A 17,505-nucleotide genomic window follows, 5' to 3' on the forward strand; every position below is an offset into this window, starting at 1 on the left:
CTGGAGGAGAAGCCAAGGGACAAGACTGTGCCAGCGGTTGGAAGCTACGTTTGAAACCTGGACTGGTTTTCCCGCTCCTGCTGTGCCGGATCATTCTGATAGGCAGGGAAGAAAGGAACGGGCAGTTTTGATGGGACGACCCAGGACTTGAATCTCATTTTTCAGAGAGATGGATCCTCAGAGGCTCTTTCCCTTCTCCAAACCCTTCAGTGGCCCCCGGATCCCTCTTGAGGACCTTAACCTCCTCTGCTAGGCCTTTAAGACCCTTTGTGATGTAGCTCTTGACTCCCTCTCCACCCTCCCCTTTCCCTTCTACACTCTATTCCCTGCAGTTCCCCAAGTGCGCTCAGCCTGTTCTCACCTCCAGGCCTTTGCCTGTGCTGTTCCCTCTGCCCGAAACACAGTTCCCCATCCTTTATCATGCCCCACCCCCAGCCACTTCTTCCTCAGACTGCAGAGTGGCCCCTCGGAGAAGCGTCCCCATGGCCCCAGCCCTCCGTGCTGACCACTCTGTGCAGTCCTGGTGTCTGTGTCCATCCCCCCTGCTGGTCTCTCAGCTCTGGGGTCAGGGGACTGTGTGTGACTCGTCAGCGCGTGCGTCCCTGCAGCCAGCGCGGCCCTGGCGTGGAGCAGACGCTCCTTAAATGTCAGATGAAGGAGGAAGTGATGTACTTGAAAAAGAATGAGGGCACGTTTCCCCCCACCCTCTGCAGCAGTGGGGTCCTAACCCTGGGAGCCGGCGCTTCTGAAGTTGGAGCTTCCTGGGTCCCTTTATCAAGAAGAGACCTCGACTGAGGGGCCCAGCAGAGGGTCGGAGCCGGCTTGGGAATCCCAACTCTGCTGAACACGCTTGGAGGGGGCGTCGGGATGACCTCACCCCCTGGGAACTCAGTGCATCTGAGCCCACTTGAGCCAAGAGGGCTGCCACTTAGACCTGGAAGGAGAGGGCTTTTCTCCCAACGAGCAGTGTCGTGTGACCTCCGGCCTCCCTCCTGGGCCTCCTTGCAGCTGTTGACAGGAGTGTTGTGCCTTTCCGGCTGCACTGCGCTGACCGGGTTCTGTTTGCAGAGAATAGGAGCGGGGAGGAGGCGGGTGGTGGTTTCCAAGTGTGGGCTGGCCCCTTTCCACCCTGGGTGCTGGCCGACCAGGCCTCTGAAACAGAGAACAAAGTCCCGTTAGGCTGGCGTCTGTCTGCTGGGTGCATGTCACTGCCCTTTTTGGCAGAGGTGAAGGAGGCTTGGTTATTTTTTTCTAATCCACTTTCAAACCTACCAATAGAAAAGTTGCTTTCTGTTGCCAGAGGAGACTGATATCCCTGCCCTGCTTTGGGTGACGGGAAGCCTTGCCAAATACCAGCCTTGCCTTTTGCTCTCTAAAGCCCGCGCGTGCGCGCACGCACACACGTGCACCCTGTTGCTTCCTACCTCTGTCACTTGAACCAGAGACTTGTTACTGAAGGTCCACAGTCTGAGGTTGGATGTTGTGTGGGTTCAGAAAGCCCCTGAAGTTGTACATCAAATTGTGTGTGTGGAGTGTGGGTGTGTTTCGGTGGGAGAGGGGCCGGTACAGCTGTCATCGCGCTTAGCAAGGCACACGACCCCCGCCCCCAAAGGCCACAGGCGGCCGCCTTGGAGAGGGGGCAGGGATGGGAGGAAGGGCCCGAGCCTGGCCCTCTCCTGCCACTGCCCAGCTTTGCTGCCTTGGTTTCCTCCTCTGGAAAATGAAGGTGGTAAAACCTACCCTGCAGGGTTGTAAGAATGTAAACGCAATACACAAAGGCCCGTGCCGGCACATAATGAAGGCTCAGTAAAAGGCTAGTTAAATCCTCTGGTGAGAGGGAGGGGGCAGAATAGACTGTCCTCGCAGTTGGCAATTGCCTTTCCCGGTGGAGCGGAATCTGCTGAAAATTTCAGCCAGAATGCCATCTGCTGAATGCCAGCAAGCTGGAGGCCGTCATCTCGGCAGCCAGAGAAGCTGGAGCTGTTGCTTCCTGCCACCCTCCTGGCAGTAAATGCCATTTCCTTGGGCTCTTTTTAGATCAAAGGAAAGGCTGGGTTGGGGCGATGAGCGGGCATCATTCAGGGGTGGCACAGTGCACATTTGGGATGCTGCTGGGATGGCTTAAAAATAGGCCTCTGTCCTTGGACACCCAGGGAAAGTGACCCTGGGGTTTTCAAGAGGCCTTTCCTGGCCAAGGTTACCAACCCTCCATGGGAGAAACGTTGCAGGATATATTCCCCTGACCCTACAAGTAGCCATCTTCGACCCAGGAGTAAACCTTTTCTCGGCAAAGAAACTAAATAAGGTCACTAAAGGGGGTGGGGGGGGAACCCAGGGTTAAGTGAACACCTACTATGTGCCACACACCAAGTCTGACCAGCTGGCCTCATTCGTCCTCACAGCAATCGTGCAGGGTGGAGATGACTCTTACCAGTTTTCTAGGTCTGGTTGGAGGGCGGGGCAGAGAAGTTAAGCACGTACCTCAAGATCACACAGCTACAAAACAACAAAACCAGAATTTAAACCCCCATCTGTCTGACTCCAAGCCTGTGCTCTTTTTAACCGCCTCTCACATTGAGATTTAGAAAATAAAAGTGTGGGAGAGATGGAGTGAGGGGCTTACCCAGGGCTTGGACCCGATGTTCCCTGCAGGGGAGGGAATGAACGTTTAGTGCACATCCATCGTGTGCTGGGACTCCTGCTGGGAGCTTTCTGTGCTCTCATCGCCCCTCCCAGTAGCCTGAGAAGAGGCTCTGCATTCACACACTATTCACAGATGGTGACTTGTCCAAAGGCCCCTCAGACAAATTAGCTGCAAAGCACGGGCTCGAACCCAGAGCTCGTGAGGGCCGTTCTAAAGCACTGATGTGAGTAAACCACAGAGCAGCAGCCCGCGGAGCGGTTCTGATGTCCCCCTGCCTTCCCGAAGGACTAGCCCAAGGCTGGCAGTGGCAACATTTGTTTAGCCAGAACAGAGCTCCCTCCTCCCTAAATCCCCACAGCCACTCATCACCCACCCCCCAAAATCTGTACTCGTACGTTTTCGAGTGGGGCATTGCTTCCTTGACTAAACGCTGGAAAGACCCGCCCCTCTGGTCTTGGAGGGGCTGGAGCAACCTTTGGTTAACCATGAGGGGTGGGCCAGACTGTCCTCTCCTTCCTACACACAGGAAGAGACTACAGAGGTCTCCCCTCGGTTCCCACCGCACAGAAACTCCTTCCCCCTACCTTGTTCTTAGAGTCTCTAGACCCAGTTCCTGGCCAGAGAGAGGGAGGCACACCCGCACGAGGCCAGTGGGGACTCGGCCTTGCATGGGAGGAAAGGGTCTGGTCCCTGGCGTGGGCTGGGGGCCCCTCCCTGGCAGAAGGTGACACCTTCTCACCAGTGACAGGGTATCCATTTAAATCTGGTCCTGGCACCAGCAGCCAGGAACCTCTGTGCCCATGGACTCAGCCATGTGGGGGAACAGCTGAAGTGATCACCAGGAGGGGAACGGCAGGGGACATTTTGGCTCTCAGTAGAATATTCTGCAGTCGTGAAACAGAACAGTGAATGCTTGGGAGCCATGTGGGAAAAAATGCTTTTTATGTAATGTTGAGTTAGGAAAGAAAAGGCAGGAGGCAAAATTAAATGTGTGCTCTGGTTGCAAGGAAGTTAGAAAAGGTACTCAGTACTACTTAGGGCTTAGTACTTCTGTGCTACTTATGGAGGAAAGTCAGGACAGGAGGAAAGAGCACTGGTTTGGGGTCAGACAGAGCTGGGTTCACATCTCCTTGTAGCCGCAGGAAGTTTTTTTTCCTGGAAAAGAAAGACAATAATCCTGTGGGTGGGAATTTGTATTGAGAATTAACTACAACCTTGTATCAAAACATCCGGCCCAAGACATGGTGCCTAGTGAGGGCACAGCCAGTGGTTCTTCCGTGGATAAGGGCCAGGCAGGGAAGATGAAAAATGCAATGTGAGTTAAGGTGTGAATGTGGGGAGAAGAGGGGAAATTTTCTCCTTCTTCCCAAACTTTCTCTAATATGGCTGTAGTGTTTATTGCTGTAATTTAAATGACAAAGTTCAGGTTTTCCATTGACATCCCTGAACTAGGATGTTCTCCGAGGCCCGTGGGGTCCATGGCCACAGTTTTCTGTTTCATGTAGAAGCTGTTTTCCCTGAGCTAAGCTAAAAGCAGACGCTGGTGTACAATTTGGAGATTGCTTTTTGTTCTTTCATTTTAAGCATTTTCAATTTGTGTAAATAACACATCCTCTTAGAGACTTTTTCACTCTGGTTTTCTTTATCTCACATCGAGACTCTGGCCTCAGAGGAGGGAAAAGTAGGGTTTATCCCTCATTCCCTGAAGGAAGTTGGATCATATAATCAAAATTAAACAAATATGTAAACTTCGCTGGTTACTTGGCTGCCTTTTATCCTAACATATAGCTGGTTTAGCAGGAAACATCCCCTTGTAGTAACAAAGCAGTGTCTCTCCACACCCCGGCATCCATTGAAATCGCCAGGCCACTCTGAAGGAACATCTGCGTAGGATTCCCAAGCCAGTTTTGTAAAGAAAGTCTCTGATTGAGAGATAAGGTTGGAAAAACAACAGTGATGGGAGCTGAGATAAAAATAATCAAATAAGGGTGGCTTGCGGTCTTTGGTGCTTTTGATCTCTGGTCCTATTTAATGTTTCCTGGAGAGTTTGCCAGTGGCAGGGACCTTGGAGAGAATCCGGCCTGTTAGACACAGGAGGAAACTGCCGCCCAGGGTTGGGTGGCTGGTACAAGGCCAGAGCGTGCGTGGAGAACGCAGGCTCTGCTGTACTGGGTGGCCTCTCCTGATGGTTTACACCCGGGCAGTATTTCCCCGACTCGTCTGATTTTTGTCCTGCTGGTATTGCTGTCCAGTGGGCCCTCACTCTTACCCTTGTGGTTCCGGAGATGGCCCACAGCCTGGCTCTGTGTCCACCCTCCTCTCTGCCTTAGGGGTCCTCCCTAACAGGCAGTGCCGGCCTGCTCCACTGGAAGCCCCTAGTGGTTCCCTCTCCCCATGCTGTGCACTCTGAGCCTCCCAGGCCGGCGTTCAGGGCCTTCCTGTCTGGTCCCTATGATGCGATGGCACCCTCACCCCTCACCCCTGCAAAGCAGTGGCTGTCCAACCTCAGATGCCCTCTGTCACACCTACCATAGTACTTACCCTCCCCTCCAAGTCCAGCTGCCTCCACCTCTGCCCCTAGTGTTCCCTCTGCCTGGAACGTAGACTCCCTTAACACCTGGCTCTGTGGACATCACCCCCTGCCCTCCGGCCCCTGGCTGAGTCTGGGGTCTCCTCTGGGCCTAATAGCCCCCCAGTGCCAATGCCTAATGTGGTCTCTATTGTTATTATTGGTCCCTAATGTTCATGTCTATTCATCTGTGAGTCTTCTCTTCCATGGAGAGACTCAGATCTCCACAAGGGCAGGATTTGTATCATCACCTGTGCTCCCTCAGTGCTTCACACCAGCAGATGCATCTGCAGAAAAGATGGATGGATGGGTGGATGCATGGATGGATGATGGACAGATGGATATATGGATGAATGGACAGATGGATGGATGAATGGATAGATGGATGCATGGATGGATGGATGGATGGATGGATGGATAGATGGATGGATGGATGGATGAATAATGGAGTGAGCATTTTGCCTGCTGCCCTCCTCCACCAGTTCAATGCCTTGCAGGCCTGCCTAGGGGTACAAGGAATCAACAGGTGGCCTCTGCATCCCTCTCCTACGTCAGGGGTCTACAGCCCAGCCCTTCTGTCCATCCTGTGTTGATTCCTAAACAGCAGAGAGAATAAGGAAAAATGGCTAAAAAGGCAGGATGGAGGTCACACAAACATGGCTTCAATCGAAGCTCTGCCTTTAGTGAAGCCAGCTGTGTGACTTCAGGCAAATAAATCAACCTCTCTGAAACACCATGTCTTCATCTGCATGAAGGGGATAATGGTAGTCCTTACCTCATACGGTTATTATAAGGATTAAATGAGGAAATGCATGGTAAGTAACCAGGGATGGAGGAGGAAAGGTGGGAAGGATGATGCCCCCACCTCCAGACGGGGCCACCTGGGTTTGTGGCCAGTGTCCAGATCCTTTGAAAGGAGACTATCCCAAGATTCTCCAGGTCCTTTGGGGCAAAATTCCCATAGAAATGAATTATGAAAGGTGTATGTTCTAGAAAAGCCAGCCTTGCTTATGAAGAATGCCTTCCTCTTCTGTGGGTAAAGGGGAAGGGAAGTCAGAATCCTGGCTTGGGTGTCCTTTGGAACCTCAGTATTATGATCATGTTATTAGTCGCTTATTAACCACATGCTCTGTGCCAGGCAGTATTCTAGGAACTTCATCCACATGTTCATTTAGCAGCTGTGTGAGTTAAGCAATGTCCCCATTTTACAAGCAGGGAAACAGGCTAGAGAAGTGATAGGATCTCCTGCATATCACACAGCCAGGAAGTGCCGAGAGCTGAGATTCCAGGATGCACTGGAGATCCCAAGAGTGCGCCCAAATTGCCTTGCTTTTTAATAAAAATTACACAGAGAAAAGCAACCAAAGACTCCCCACTACTCCCCAAGAATCCAAGGCCGCTGTTCCCTTTAGAGGGACTTTGCAGCCCTGAAGTGGCTTTTGGAGGAAGCCTCTAGATGTGGAGGTATATGATGGGGATGGCGAAGTCAGTTGACCCCAGCCTGGCTGTTGTGACCAGCTCATTGGTGTTGGCCTGTCTCGGAGTGAAACAGCTCTGAACAGTTTCAGAGGGGCCTAACAGTTTGCGAGGGCGCCTAACCCTCCTGCCTGTCTCTTCCCGCAGACTCGAGCCCGCCGGCGCGCCTCCTGGCCACCCGGCCTTGCTGCGGCCCCGGCCCAGAGCGGCGCCCCGTCCTGGGCGAAGCACCGCGTTTCCATGCACAGGCCAAGGGCAAGAACGTGCGGCTGGACGGCCACTCGCGCCGGGCCACGCGGCGCAACAGCTTCTGCAACGGGGTCACGTTCACGCAGCGGCCCATCCGGCTATACGAGCAGGTGCGCCTGCGCCTGGTGGCCGTGCGCCCGGGCTGGAGCGGGGCGCTGCGCTTCGGCTTCACGGCGCACGACCCATCGCTCATGAGCGCCCAGGACATCCCCAAGTACGCCTGTCCCGACCTGGTCACGCGGCCCGGCTACTGGGCCAAGGCGCTGCCCGAGAACCTGGCGCTGCGCGACACTGTGCTGGCCTATTGGGCGGACCGCCACGGCCGTGTCTTCTACAGCGTCAACGATGGCGAGCCCGTGCTCTTCCACTGCGGTGTGGCCGTGAGCGGCCCTCTCTGGGCGCTCATCGACGTCTACGGCATCACCGACGAGGTGCAGCTCCTCGGTAGGTCGCGGCTCCTGCTGGCAGGGGGATGGGGCGGCGCCGCCTGGACCAGGCAGCGGGTCCCCGCGCGCATGAATGTGTGTCTCTGTAACATTCACGAATACCGAGGGCTCACTTTGCCAGGAGTCTTCTAAGCAGTTGACACATTTCAACTAATTTCTTTCTGGCGAAAACCTACCACCCCCATTTTACCGATGAGAAAACTGAGGCACGCAGTGGTTAAATGACTTGCATTGCAAAGCCAGGATTGGAACCCACACGGTGTGGTCCAGAGTCCATGGTCTGGCCCAGGTTCATTCACTTGCTCCTTCATTCAGTTCCGTGCTCATTCACTCACTCATTCTTTCATCCATTCCTGTGCTCATTGCTTCACTCCCTTGTTCACTTGCTCACACACTCATTCATGCAAGTATTTGTTCTTTTGCTCGCTCATTCATTCACTCATTCATATATTCACTCACTCACACGTGTTTATTCATTTGCTCATTCATTCACTCACAATCCATTTACTCGTACAGCAGTCAAACATATGACCTAGTCTTCTAGTATTTACACTGCCCAGGCAGTCGGCAATATGTATCGAATCAAGGCCCACGGTTAAGGGGCTCAGGGTCCACTGGGGAAGCAGGCAGATAAGTGTGGGTCTGGCTCTAACAGAGGAGGTGGTGAGAACTCATGGGGCTACAAGTCTGCTGCTCTTAAGACCTTATTTCTCTCTCTCTCTCTTTAAACTTTTTTAAAAATTGAGGTAAAAGTCACATGACACAAAAGTACCATTTTAAAGTGTACAGTTCGGTGGCATTCAGTTGGCAACCATCACCTGTATTTAGTTCCAAGACATTTTCATCACTCCAAAGGGAAATCCATACCCATTGGGCTGTCACTCCCCATCCTCCCCTCCCCCCAGCGCCTGGCAGCCATTGACCTGCTTTCTGTTTGTGACCTTAGCTCTTGAAGTCACAGGTTGCACCTGAGCCAACCCAGCCTCCATTTCTGGGGGAGCAAAAGGAGAGCAGGTTTCTCAGGGGACACAGCCCTATATGTCATTTACCTGCAGTGAATGCACAGATCTTAAGTTTGAGTTTTGACAGATTTATACACCTGTCCATAAGCCAAGAAAGTTCCTGCCTGCCCCTTCTGAGGAACCCCCCTCTCTCTCCCGGGGCAGCCACTCTTCCGATTTTTCACTATAGATTATTGTGCCTCTTCTTGAACTTTACATGAATGGAATCATACAGTATATGCATTTGTGTCTGGCTTCTTAATCTCTGCACGAGGTCTTTGAGATTCATCCATGTTGATGGTGTATCAGAAGTTTGTTCCTTTTTTATTGTCCAGTAGTATTCCGTGATATGGATGCACCACAGTTTGTATATCTGAATGTTTGGGCTGTTTCTGGTCTTTCAACCCTGCATCTTGAGGGAAAACTCTGGCCCCGGGCTCCTTGCCTACCACCACCCACACCACCATTGGGCAGGGAGGGGAGATGCATGCGTTCAGGCTCCCCAACTCTCCAGGAGAAGAAAGGCAGCAGAATTTCTGAGCAGTTAGGAGCAGAGGATTGGGAGTCACACGGATCTCTACTCCACACCTGGCTCTCCACTTGCCAGCTATGTGGCCTTGGCCAGGTGACCGAACCCTCTCTGTGCCTCAGTTTCTTCATCTGTAAAGTGAGTTCGTGATAGCACCCACCTCGTGGGATTGTTGGGCAGGGGAACATGAGATGGTGTATGAAACGGATGCAGCACAGCACCTGGCACATAGAAGGCGCTCAAGAAATAACAGCTAAGAAGTAAGAATCTCTGCCCGTTTGCATGGGGGCTGAAGCACATGCCTGAAATCCAGGCTTAGGAAGACCAAATTATGAAGAGCTACCCACCCTCCAAGCCGGGGCCTTACTTGGGCATTTTAACTGTGTTGCCCCCCCACACTCTTCTCCATGGAAGATTTTGGTATTTCACCTCCAGGAAATGTAGGTTTCTAAAACCTCCTCTGGATCTCCTGTCACTCTTTTTTGGAGCTCTTTATTCCTATAGAGCAGGAAAACAATCAGGCCTCATTCACCTGCTCCCTCAGATAGCCCATGTCTCAGGGTAACAGCCGAGAAATCACAGCCACTCCATAATCAGTGCAAGTGGATTAGGATTTTTAAAAAATACAAATTGGAAGCAGCGTCTGATGACTTAATGAGACTGAACAAGCCTGTGAGGAGTCACGGACTCTTGCCCTTGTTCATTTGTTCACTTAACAAGCCTTTATTGAGCCCCTCCAGCATCCCACGCCCCTTGGAGGGAAGGAGAGGGCCCACTGGAACATCAGTGTCAGGTGGCAGGCATGAGCCTCAGTTTCCTTATCTGCCCGTAGTGCCTGCAATGAGCTGGTTGACAGGGAGCACCTAGCACAGGTGCCACGGGACGATGTTCACAATTACATACAGATGGGGAAATGAGATTAGAAGGAATGCTATCTCTCGGTGATGGGATCATAGGTGAATTTCACTTCTTTCTTCATACCTCTATGAGTTATCTTTTTTAATATATATGTAAAAAACCTTCTATAATCAGAAAGGGCAATAAAGTTATTTTTCTTTCTAAAGGTTGTATGAGATAATGGAGAGGTTACTGACATGTGATCAAGGCTCAATAAATGTTTCCTTCCCAGGGAAAGAGGAGATTGACATTGGTTGCATCGGGGTAAAGGGGTTATGGGTGTTTTTTTTCTTTTTTCCCCCCAAGTTATCAACAATGATTTATAATCAGAAAAAAAAAGTTATAATACAAATAAGAAGAAAGCGAAACAGTCATGATTTTGTACGGTTTGAGCCTGGGTAATAGATACTCTGCTGTTGCTGGCACAACATGAGAACCACAGAAATCCCACCATAAAGGGGGTCCCTCCCTCCCAGTTCCTGGAAGAACTGGGCTTCTGAGGGTGGTGTCCACAGTACCAAGTGGATAAATAAAAGGCAACTGATGTTAGTGTCGTGCAAATTCCTCTGGCCTCCTTTTCCTCACTAGGAACAAGGGGGTAACATAGTTCCCTTAGAGAGTCTCAGCTGTGAAACTCCAGAATAGAGACCCCTTATCCCTCCCTCACCTCTCTCAGACCACACTGGATAGACCCTCAACACCAAGCTAAAGCAGCATCTGGGTAAGGTTGTCAAGTTTATGATGCCCAGTTACATTTGAATTTCAGAAAAATGATGAATAATTTCTTTAGTACAAGTATACCCCATGCAATATTTGTGACATAGTCATAAAAGAATTTGTTTTCTTTTTTTAATTTTTATTTTATATTGGAGTATAGTTGATTTACAATGTTGTGTTAGGTTCAGGTGTAAGGCAAAGTGATTCATTTATACATATATCCATTCTTTTTCAGATTCTTTTCCCATATAAGTTATTACAGAATATTGGGTAGAGAAGAATTTGTTGTTTATCTGAAATTCAAATGTAACATGGCATCCTATATTTTATCTGGCAACCCTCATCTGGGAAGTGTCCTCCCCATCTGGTGGGACAGGGGTGCACTGTATTTGCCCTGGAACTTGAGCCAAAATTAAGTCTCAGAAACAAAAAGAGATTCATAGGCCTTGCCTATTTCTCTCACCTGATGAAATTGTGCTTTCAGCCCAGCATTCCTCCTGCAGGGGGGTCCAGCTGCAGCAGAGAGCGCTGCTTCTCTGTGGCCAGACCCTGAGGTGCCCCCTCTTGTGACATTCAGTCTTTCCTCAAGATAGGGCAACTTAGCCCCTTTTAGATAAAGAATCCAGGGCTTGGAGAAGGGAAGTGACTTGCTTGTGAGTGGCAGAGCCAGGATTAGAACGCTTTAGTTCAGTGGTTCTCAGCCTTGGCTGTACATTGAGGTCACCTGGGGGGCTCTGAAAACCCCACTTCCCAGGTTATACCCAGACCAATTAGATCAGAAACTCAGGGAGGTGGGGGGGGGGGACGGGGTTGGCTCCCAGGCATTCAGATTTCTTAAAGGCTCCTCGGGTGATCCCAGGGTGCAGCCAAGATTGTGATCACAGTGGTCCTCTTTGCATGGGTGCCTGTCCCTCCGCCCTGCCTGGTACCAAGCTGAGCTCTTCAGACCTCTCAGTTCAGGGCATGGTATCATCACACAAGCCCCTTCTCTTGTTTTGACTTTTCTGCTTCATCTCCAATCCCCACTCCCATTCACGCCTTCCCCTGCCCAGATAAGCATCAGTCTGATGTTTGGCAGCCCTTGGGCGTGTGTATCTTTTAAAAATATGTAGAGCTGTTTTGTATGCATAGGTAGATGGTACTGTGCTAAGGATCTTATTCTATTTTTCTTTGTTCACTTGCCCCATTTTAAGATTTATCTGTATCTGTCTCTCTGCTTCCTTGTTCTCTAATGGCCTCCCGCTTTGATGGACACCTGGGTTGCCCCCATGCAAACTGCATTGCTGGATACGTTCTCCCACAGGGCTGCCCTGTGGCTGCTAGTTTACTGTTCTCAGGGGCATCAACCAGGATGGGCTTACTGGGGCCTGGAGTGGTCCATCCTGAGAGCCTTGATTTCTCTGGATGCTCCTCTGGGCCAAAGACAAGTTACTTTCTGCTGATTTTAGTAGTTCTTGGACCCAGGAGAGGAAGGTTCAGCCAGGTCATGCACACCTCTCCCGGCTCCTTTTTCTCCAAGGAAGCCCTTTTCCAGAGCTCTGGAATGCAGGCCCCATGCTGTCCTGATGCAGCCCTGTCCCACTTCCAGGCAGCTCAGAAGTGGTCAGTGTCATGGCCTCATTATCCTTCCTCTGCCAAGCGATAGAAGGCTGGTCAGACTGAACATGGAACGCCAGCCCAAGGCCATGGCATTGCAGGCTATGCTGTCAGAAACCTTCGGTTGCAAGTGACAGAAACCAGTTCAATCTCACTCAAGCAAAAAAAAAAATGGGGGGGGGGTGGAATTAATGTCTCCTGTGACTGAAAATTCCAGGGAACAGCTCCCTGTTAGACTGGCTTGATGCAGAGACCCAAGAAATAGCACCCAGAATATTGGCCTGCCTTTATTTCTTGCTCAGCTGTAGTCTTTGTTGGTGTCATCCTCAATCAGGCTCTCCCTTTGGGTTGGGGGCAAGGCCACCAGCAGCTCCAGTCCCATGTCCCACGAACTTAACAAATCTAGCAGGAGAGCTGCTTTCCCACAAGGTCTAGCTAAAATCTCAAGATCTAACCTCGTTGATCTCCATGGCCAGAGGGATGGGATAGAGTGACTGGCCAAGTTAAGACTCGTTCCTCAAGGCAATGAGTGGAAATGGGGCAGGGGGAGTTCCCTCAGAAGAATAGTTGGGTGCTGAGACCAGAAGAAGCGGGGATTGGGTGCCAGATAGCCAGCAACAGTGGCTCTCCAAAGGCCTCATAAGGGAGTCATTAACCCCCCTTGAAAGACTTGAGCCCTTTCGTTAATTTATTGGACCTACTCTGTGCCAGGCACCACGCTGAGGGCGTTACCTGGGTGATGTCTTCTAGTCCTCACAAGAACCCTGTGAGATAGGAAATAGTATCATCCCCATCGACAGACCCAGCATGGATGGATAACTTGGCCAAGGTCACCTAACAGTTGGTGGTTCAGTATTTGTTCACTAGTATTATGAACAAACTGTTTGATAAAGACTTGAAGTTGTAGATTGAAATCAGAGCCTGCAGGTCTGAGTGCACCTCTCCATGCTGCAGATAAGGAAACAGAGGCCCAGAGAGGGGCAGGGATTTGCCTGAGGTCACCCAGCTGATCAGTGGCTGTGGTGGGCAAGGGGCTTTGGTCCAGGACCCGAGAGGTGCCTTGGCGTGGGACCTGTGAGCACCCACATCAGGCAGGGAGGAGCGGCTTCAGCTGGCTTCATCCGGAGCCCCAGTGGGGAGCAGCAGAGGGTAATCGGCTTTTGCAGTTAATGTTTTCTTTACAAACAGCCCAGATCAGTGCCCAGCTCCCAGCCCCACAGTAAGGCACTTGCCTGGTAGGGTACCCCGAAGGCTTATCCTTTCCCAGTCAGGAGTGAGAGCTCCACTCTGTGGCCACGTCCTACGAGGGGCCCCTAAAGGCCCACTCTGTGCCGGGCGTGGCACCCGGCACGTGGTTATTCCTTACACAGCCCTGCCATTAGTCCTCCCCATGGGCCTGTGAGGCAGGTGTGAAGCTCCCCAAATTGCAGAAGGAAGCTGAGGTCACAAACAGCACTGGCCAGGGACCAGCCGAGGTCTGTCTGCCCTGGTCCAGTCTTCTCTGGTTGGCAGCAGGGAGGCATCTGGAAAAGCCCGGGCTCAGTGCCCAACATCCTCACCTTCTCTTCTGGATCTCCAACACCCCTGCCTTTCTGCCTGCCCTCTTGTGGCCATGGTAGAAGGAGCTCTGCTCCTGTCCCCTCTGCCTGTTCAGGGACATTCTCCTGTCATTTGTCCCTTTCTCTAGCCTCTCTTTCCCTCTCCACAGAATCATCCCCATGAGCACACACAAGGGTTCTGGTAGCTCCCATCTTTAAAAGAAACTGCCCTTGACAATCTCTTCCACAGGCTACTACCATTTCTCTGCTCTCCTTCAGAGAGAAACTTTCTCAAAAGTGTTGTCTATACCAACCCCTCCCATTTCCTTCTTCAGCTCATCCCAGTGAAATTTTTTTAAAATATTTTTTTATTATTATTTTTTAATTTATTTATTTAATTTATTTATTTTTGGCTGCGTTGGGTCTTTGTTGCTGCGCACCAGCTTTCTCTATTTGCAGCGAGTGGGGGCTACTCTTTGTTGCGGTGCGCGGGCTTCTCATTGGGTGGCTTCTCTTGTGGCAGAGCACAGGCTCTAGGCACGCGGGCTTCAGTAGTTGTGGCACATGGGCTCAGTAGTTGTGGCTCACGGGCTCTAGAGCACAGGTTCAGTAGTTGTGGCACACGGGCTTAGTTGCTCCGCGGCATGTGGGATCTTCCCGGACCAGGGCTCGAACCCATGTCCCCTGCATTGGCAGGTGGATTCTTAACCACTGTGCCACCGTGAAATTTTTTTCTGATTAAAAAAAATGTTTAATATGAAATTAAAAAGAAAACACAAATAGAAAGAAATCAATTCTCTTTAACATTATACAAAAAAGTATGAGTAGGCCCCAAAGGAAATGAAACATTATCACATTTGTTTACACCACCCTCTGGTTCTTCATATTATTTACTATTCAAACAACAGAAAGTATAGTTGGCAATTTAAGGACTGGGGAAGAGATATACCCAAAGCACATTTTCTACCATGTTTATTCTACACTGCATATAGCTGTGCTCCCAGAGACAGCTTCTTCTACCTCTGCACTGGCACAGGATTGCAGTTGTAGGTAAAATAGAACCTGCTCAGAAGCTGAGGGAGACAAGAAATGGTGGGTCTGTAGCCTGGTGAATCATCAATTCAAACAATGGGGCAGCTACCAGCTTGTAATTTTTAGGTTCTGCAAACAAGGCTTTCTCTTGAAGTTAAACCAAAAACAACTGCTTATATTCCTTAGGCTTTGTAATATGTGCAGGAATATATGGATACTGAAGAGGTTCAACATTTGGTTGCTACTAGTTACCCATGTAGTCATCAGTGACCCAGTCTGGCAGGACTCACCTTGATGCCCCAGTATCTCGGCCAGTGAGAGTTTTAGCCCTTCAACTTCATCTTCTCCTGGCTTAGGGCACCACCAGGTGCGTTGAAGAAAGTTGTTCCCAGCTGTGGCAGTAATACACGGGGTGGCCAGTGCTCGTGGACCATCAGAAACCTTTCTCACTCCAATTTTATCCAACTCCTCCCTAATGTGCTAAAACCTGGCTGCAATAGAGCCGTCCGCACCGCTTCGCTGGACTTCAGCCTGCAAGCTCACCCTTCAGCCTCGTGCTGTCAAATCCAGAGCTGTCGTCTCCATCCTCTCACCAGGCCTCTCCCTGCTGCCACAGGACACCTCTCCCCGCCTCTCTGACCTGCTCGTGGCTCCGGGCTTCCAAAGCTCCTGCTTTTCCTCCCACCTCCTGAGCCTCTCCTCCTTGGCCCGCTTGCTGGCTTCTCCCCTGCCTGTCTCCATATGCTGAGAGCCCCAGGATTCTATCCTAGGCCCTCTTCATTCTCTTTCCTTCTTACTTTTATTTTTTTTTAAATAAATTTATTTATTTATGTGTTTTTATATTTGCCTGTGTTGGGTCTTCGTTGCTGCGCGTGGGCTTTCTCTAGCTGTTGCGAGCGGGGGCTACTCTTCGTTGTGGTGCGCAGACCTCCCATTGTCATGGCTTCTCTTGTTGCAGAGCACGGGCTCCAGGCGCGTGGGCTTCAGTAGTTGTGGCATGTGAGCTCAGTAGTTGTGGCTCACGGGCTCTAGAGCGCAGGCTCAGTAGTTGTGGCGCACGGGCTTAGTTGCTCCGGGGCATGTGGGATCCTCCCGGACCAGGGCTCGAACCCGTGTTCCCTGCATTGGCAGGCGGATTCTTCACCACTGTGCCACCAGGGAAGCCCTCCTTCTTACCTTTAAATCATATAATACAACATGCATGTAGAAAAGTGCCTAAACAACTGTAGAATTTAACAAACAAATGAGGCAAGGCCATTTCTCTCATCTACCCTCTTTCTCCAGATGATAGGAGCCTGTCGCTGGGCCTTGAGTCCCATCTCTAAGCCATTGGCTCCCAAATCCATATTCCCAGCCCTGACACCTCCCCTGAACTCCAGAGTTCCCTCCGCCTACTCACACCTCCTTCCGGCGTCCGAGAGGCTTCCCACATGGGACGCGTTCACACAGCCATCCCTGTTGTCCGTGGATGGCACTACCCACGTGGTGCCTCAGCCAAAACCTCCGGGGTCATGCTGGACTCCTCTTTTCCTCCCCCGGCGATCATTCTGTCAGCGTGTCCTGTCACTTCTGCCTCCAGGACACGGCCCAAAGCAGTCCTTCTGAGACACTGAAGTGACTGACGGATGGTCCCCTCTGTCTCCAGTTCGTCCAGTCTTCATCTTCATCTTCACACACAGATGGTTTCTCTTGGGGCATAAATTCTGCTTTATTTCCAGGCCCAGACACAGTTGACCTGAGAGAGCCAGGGAAGAGAAAGAAAGGGAAGAACTGAGCTCCATCCCAGGCCAGAGGCAGGCCCTGGAGGTGGCCCAGGGAGAGTGGGAGGTCAGGGCGCCCATCCCAGCCATTCCAGCCTCCGCGCGCCTGGCCTCGGACTGCTGCTGCGTGATGGTGCTTGGTGGATGATCATGGGTGGGTGGGGGGGGGCACTTGTTGGACCCTTCCTCTCAGAGATATTAGGTCCCTGGGGACCACAACTCCACTTGGCCTGAGGCTGAGTCCCCATGCTGGGCAGCTGTAAGAGCTAAACAAGGACAGCTGAATTTTGGAGGCAGCGTTGCTTGTCATAAGGAGCCCAGCCTTGGAGTTGCATAGCCTGAGATGGAATCCCATTTCTGTCACCACTGGCTGTGTGACTTTGAATAACTCACTTCATCTCTCAAAGCCTCGGTGTTTTCCCACTGTGAAATGTGCCCATTTTGCAGAGCCGCATGGGATAGTGGTAAGGATTGATAAGGGTAATGAATGCATGGAGTTGCTTCTGGTAGGTGCTCAAGTAAATGGTTGTGTATACTTTCATCAGGTCCAGGGAGTGGATTTGGAGATGAGTCACAGGTTAGAGCCAGGAAGTTTTGATAAGCTTCCTTGATGGCCTCTTGATGTGGCTGGATTTCTGCCTGTAGCCAGCTGGCTGATTCTCCATAGAGAAGCTTTGAGAGGTGGATTCTGAAGTGTCGGGCCTAGGTCAGCACTCTGCTATCTTGGGCCTGTCTCACTCAGGGACAATGCCTGATAGGGACAGAACTCCTTATATAAAGGAAGGAGACCCAAGCTTCTCCAAGGGGCTACTGTGTGCCAGGTCCCACGTTAAGTGCTGTCACATACTCTGTAACACCAGCCTCAAAAACATACCAAGCTTTCACCGCCTCAGAGACTTCACACATGCTGTTCCCTCTGCCTGAAATGCTTACACTCCACCTCCCAGCCACCACTCCCTCAGCCTTCGTGTCATAGCTCCGTGATCAGAGACTGGGCTGTTCTGACCCACTCTCAGGCCCCACTTCTGACCAAGTCCCCCTTTGACACACA

The 17,505-nt window shown here is 51.2% G+C and overlaps 1 protein-coding gene and 1 pseudogene across 2 annotated transcripts in view; one reads left to right on the forward strand and one right to left on the reverse strand.

The window, feature by feature from the left end:
* NEURL1B (neuralized E3 ubiquitin protein ligase 1B) overlaps positions 1-17,505 on the forward strand; it is a 40,543-nt gene that overhangs the window by 10,466 nt on the left and 12,572 nt on the right. For both annotated transcript variants that reach the window (XM_057540654.1, XM_057540655.1), the window contains exon 2: positions 6,837-7,382. In XM_057540654.1, the coding sequence (XP_057396637.1) occupies positions 6,837-7,382 (546 nt within the window). The remainder of the gene's footprint in view (positions 1-6,836; positions 7,383-17,505) is intronic.
* LOC130707043 (cleavage and polyadenylation specificity factor subunit 5-like) lies at positions 14,679-16,240 on the reverse strand (annotated as a pseudogene).

The sequence above is a fragment of the Balaenoptera acutorostrata genome, chromosome 2 (assembly GCF_949987535.1).
Source record: "Balaenoptera acutorostrata chromosome 2, mBalAcu1.1, whole genome shotgun sequence".
Lineage (NCBI taxonomy): Eukaryota > Metazoa > Chordata > Mammalia > Artiodactyla > Balaenopteridae > Balaenoptera > Balaenoptera acutorostrata.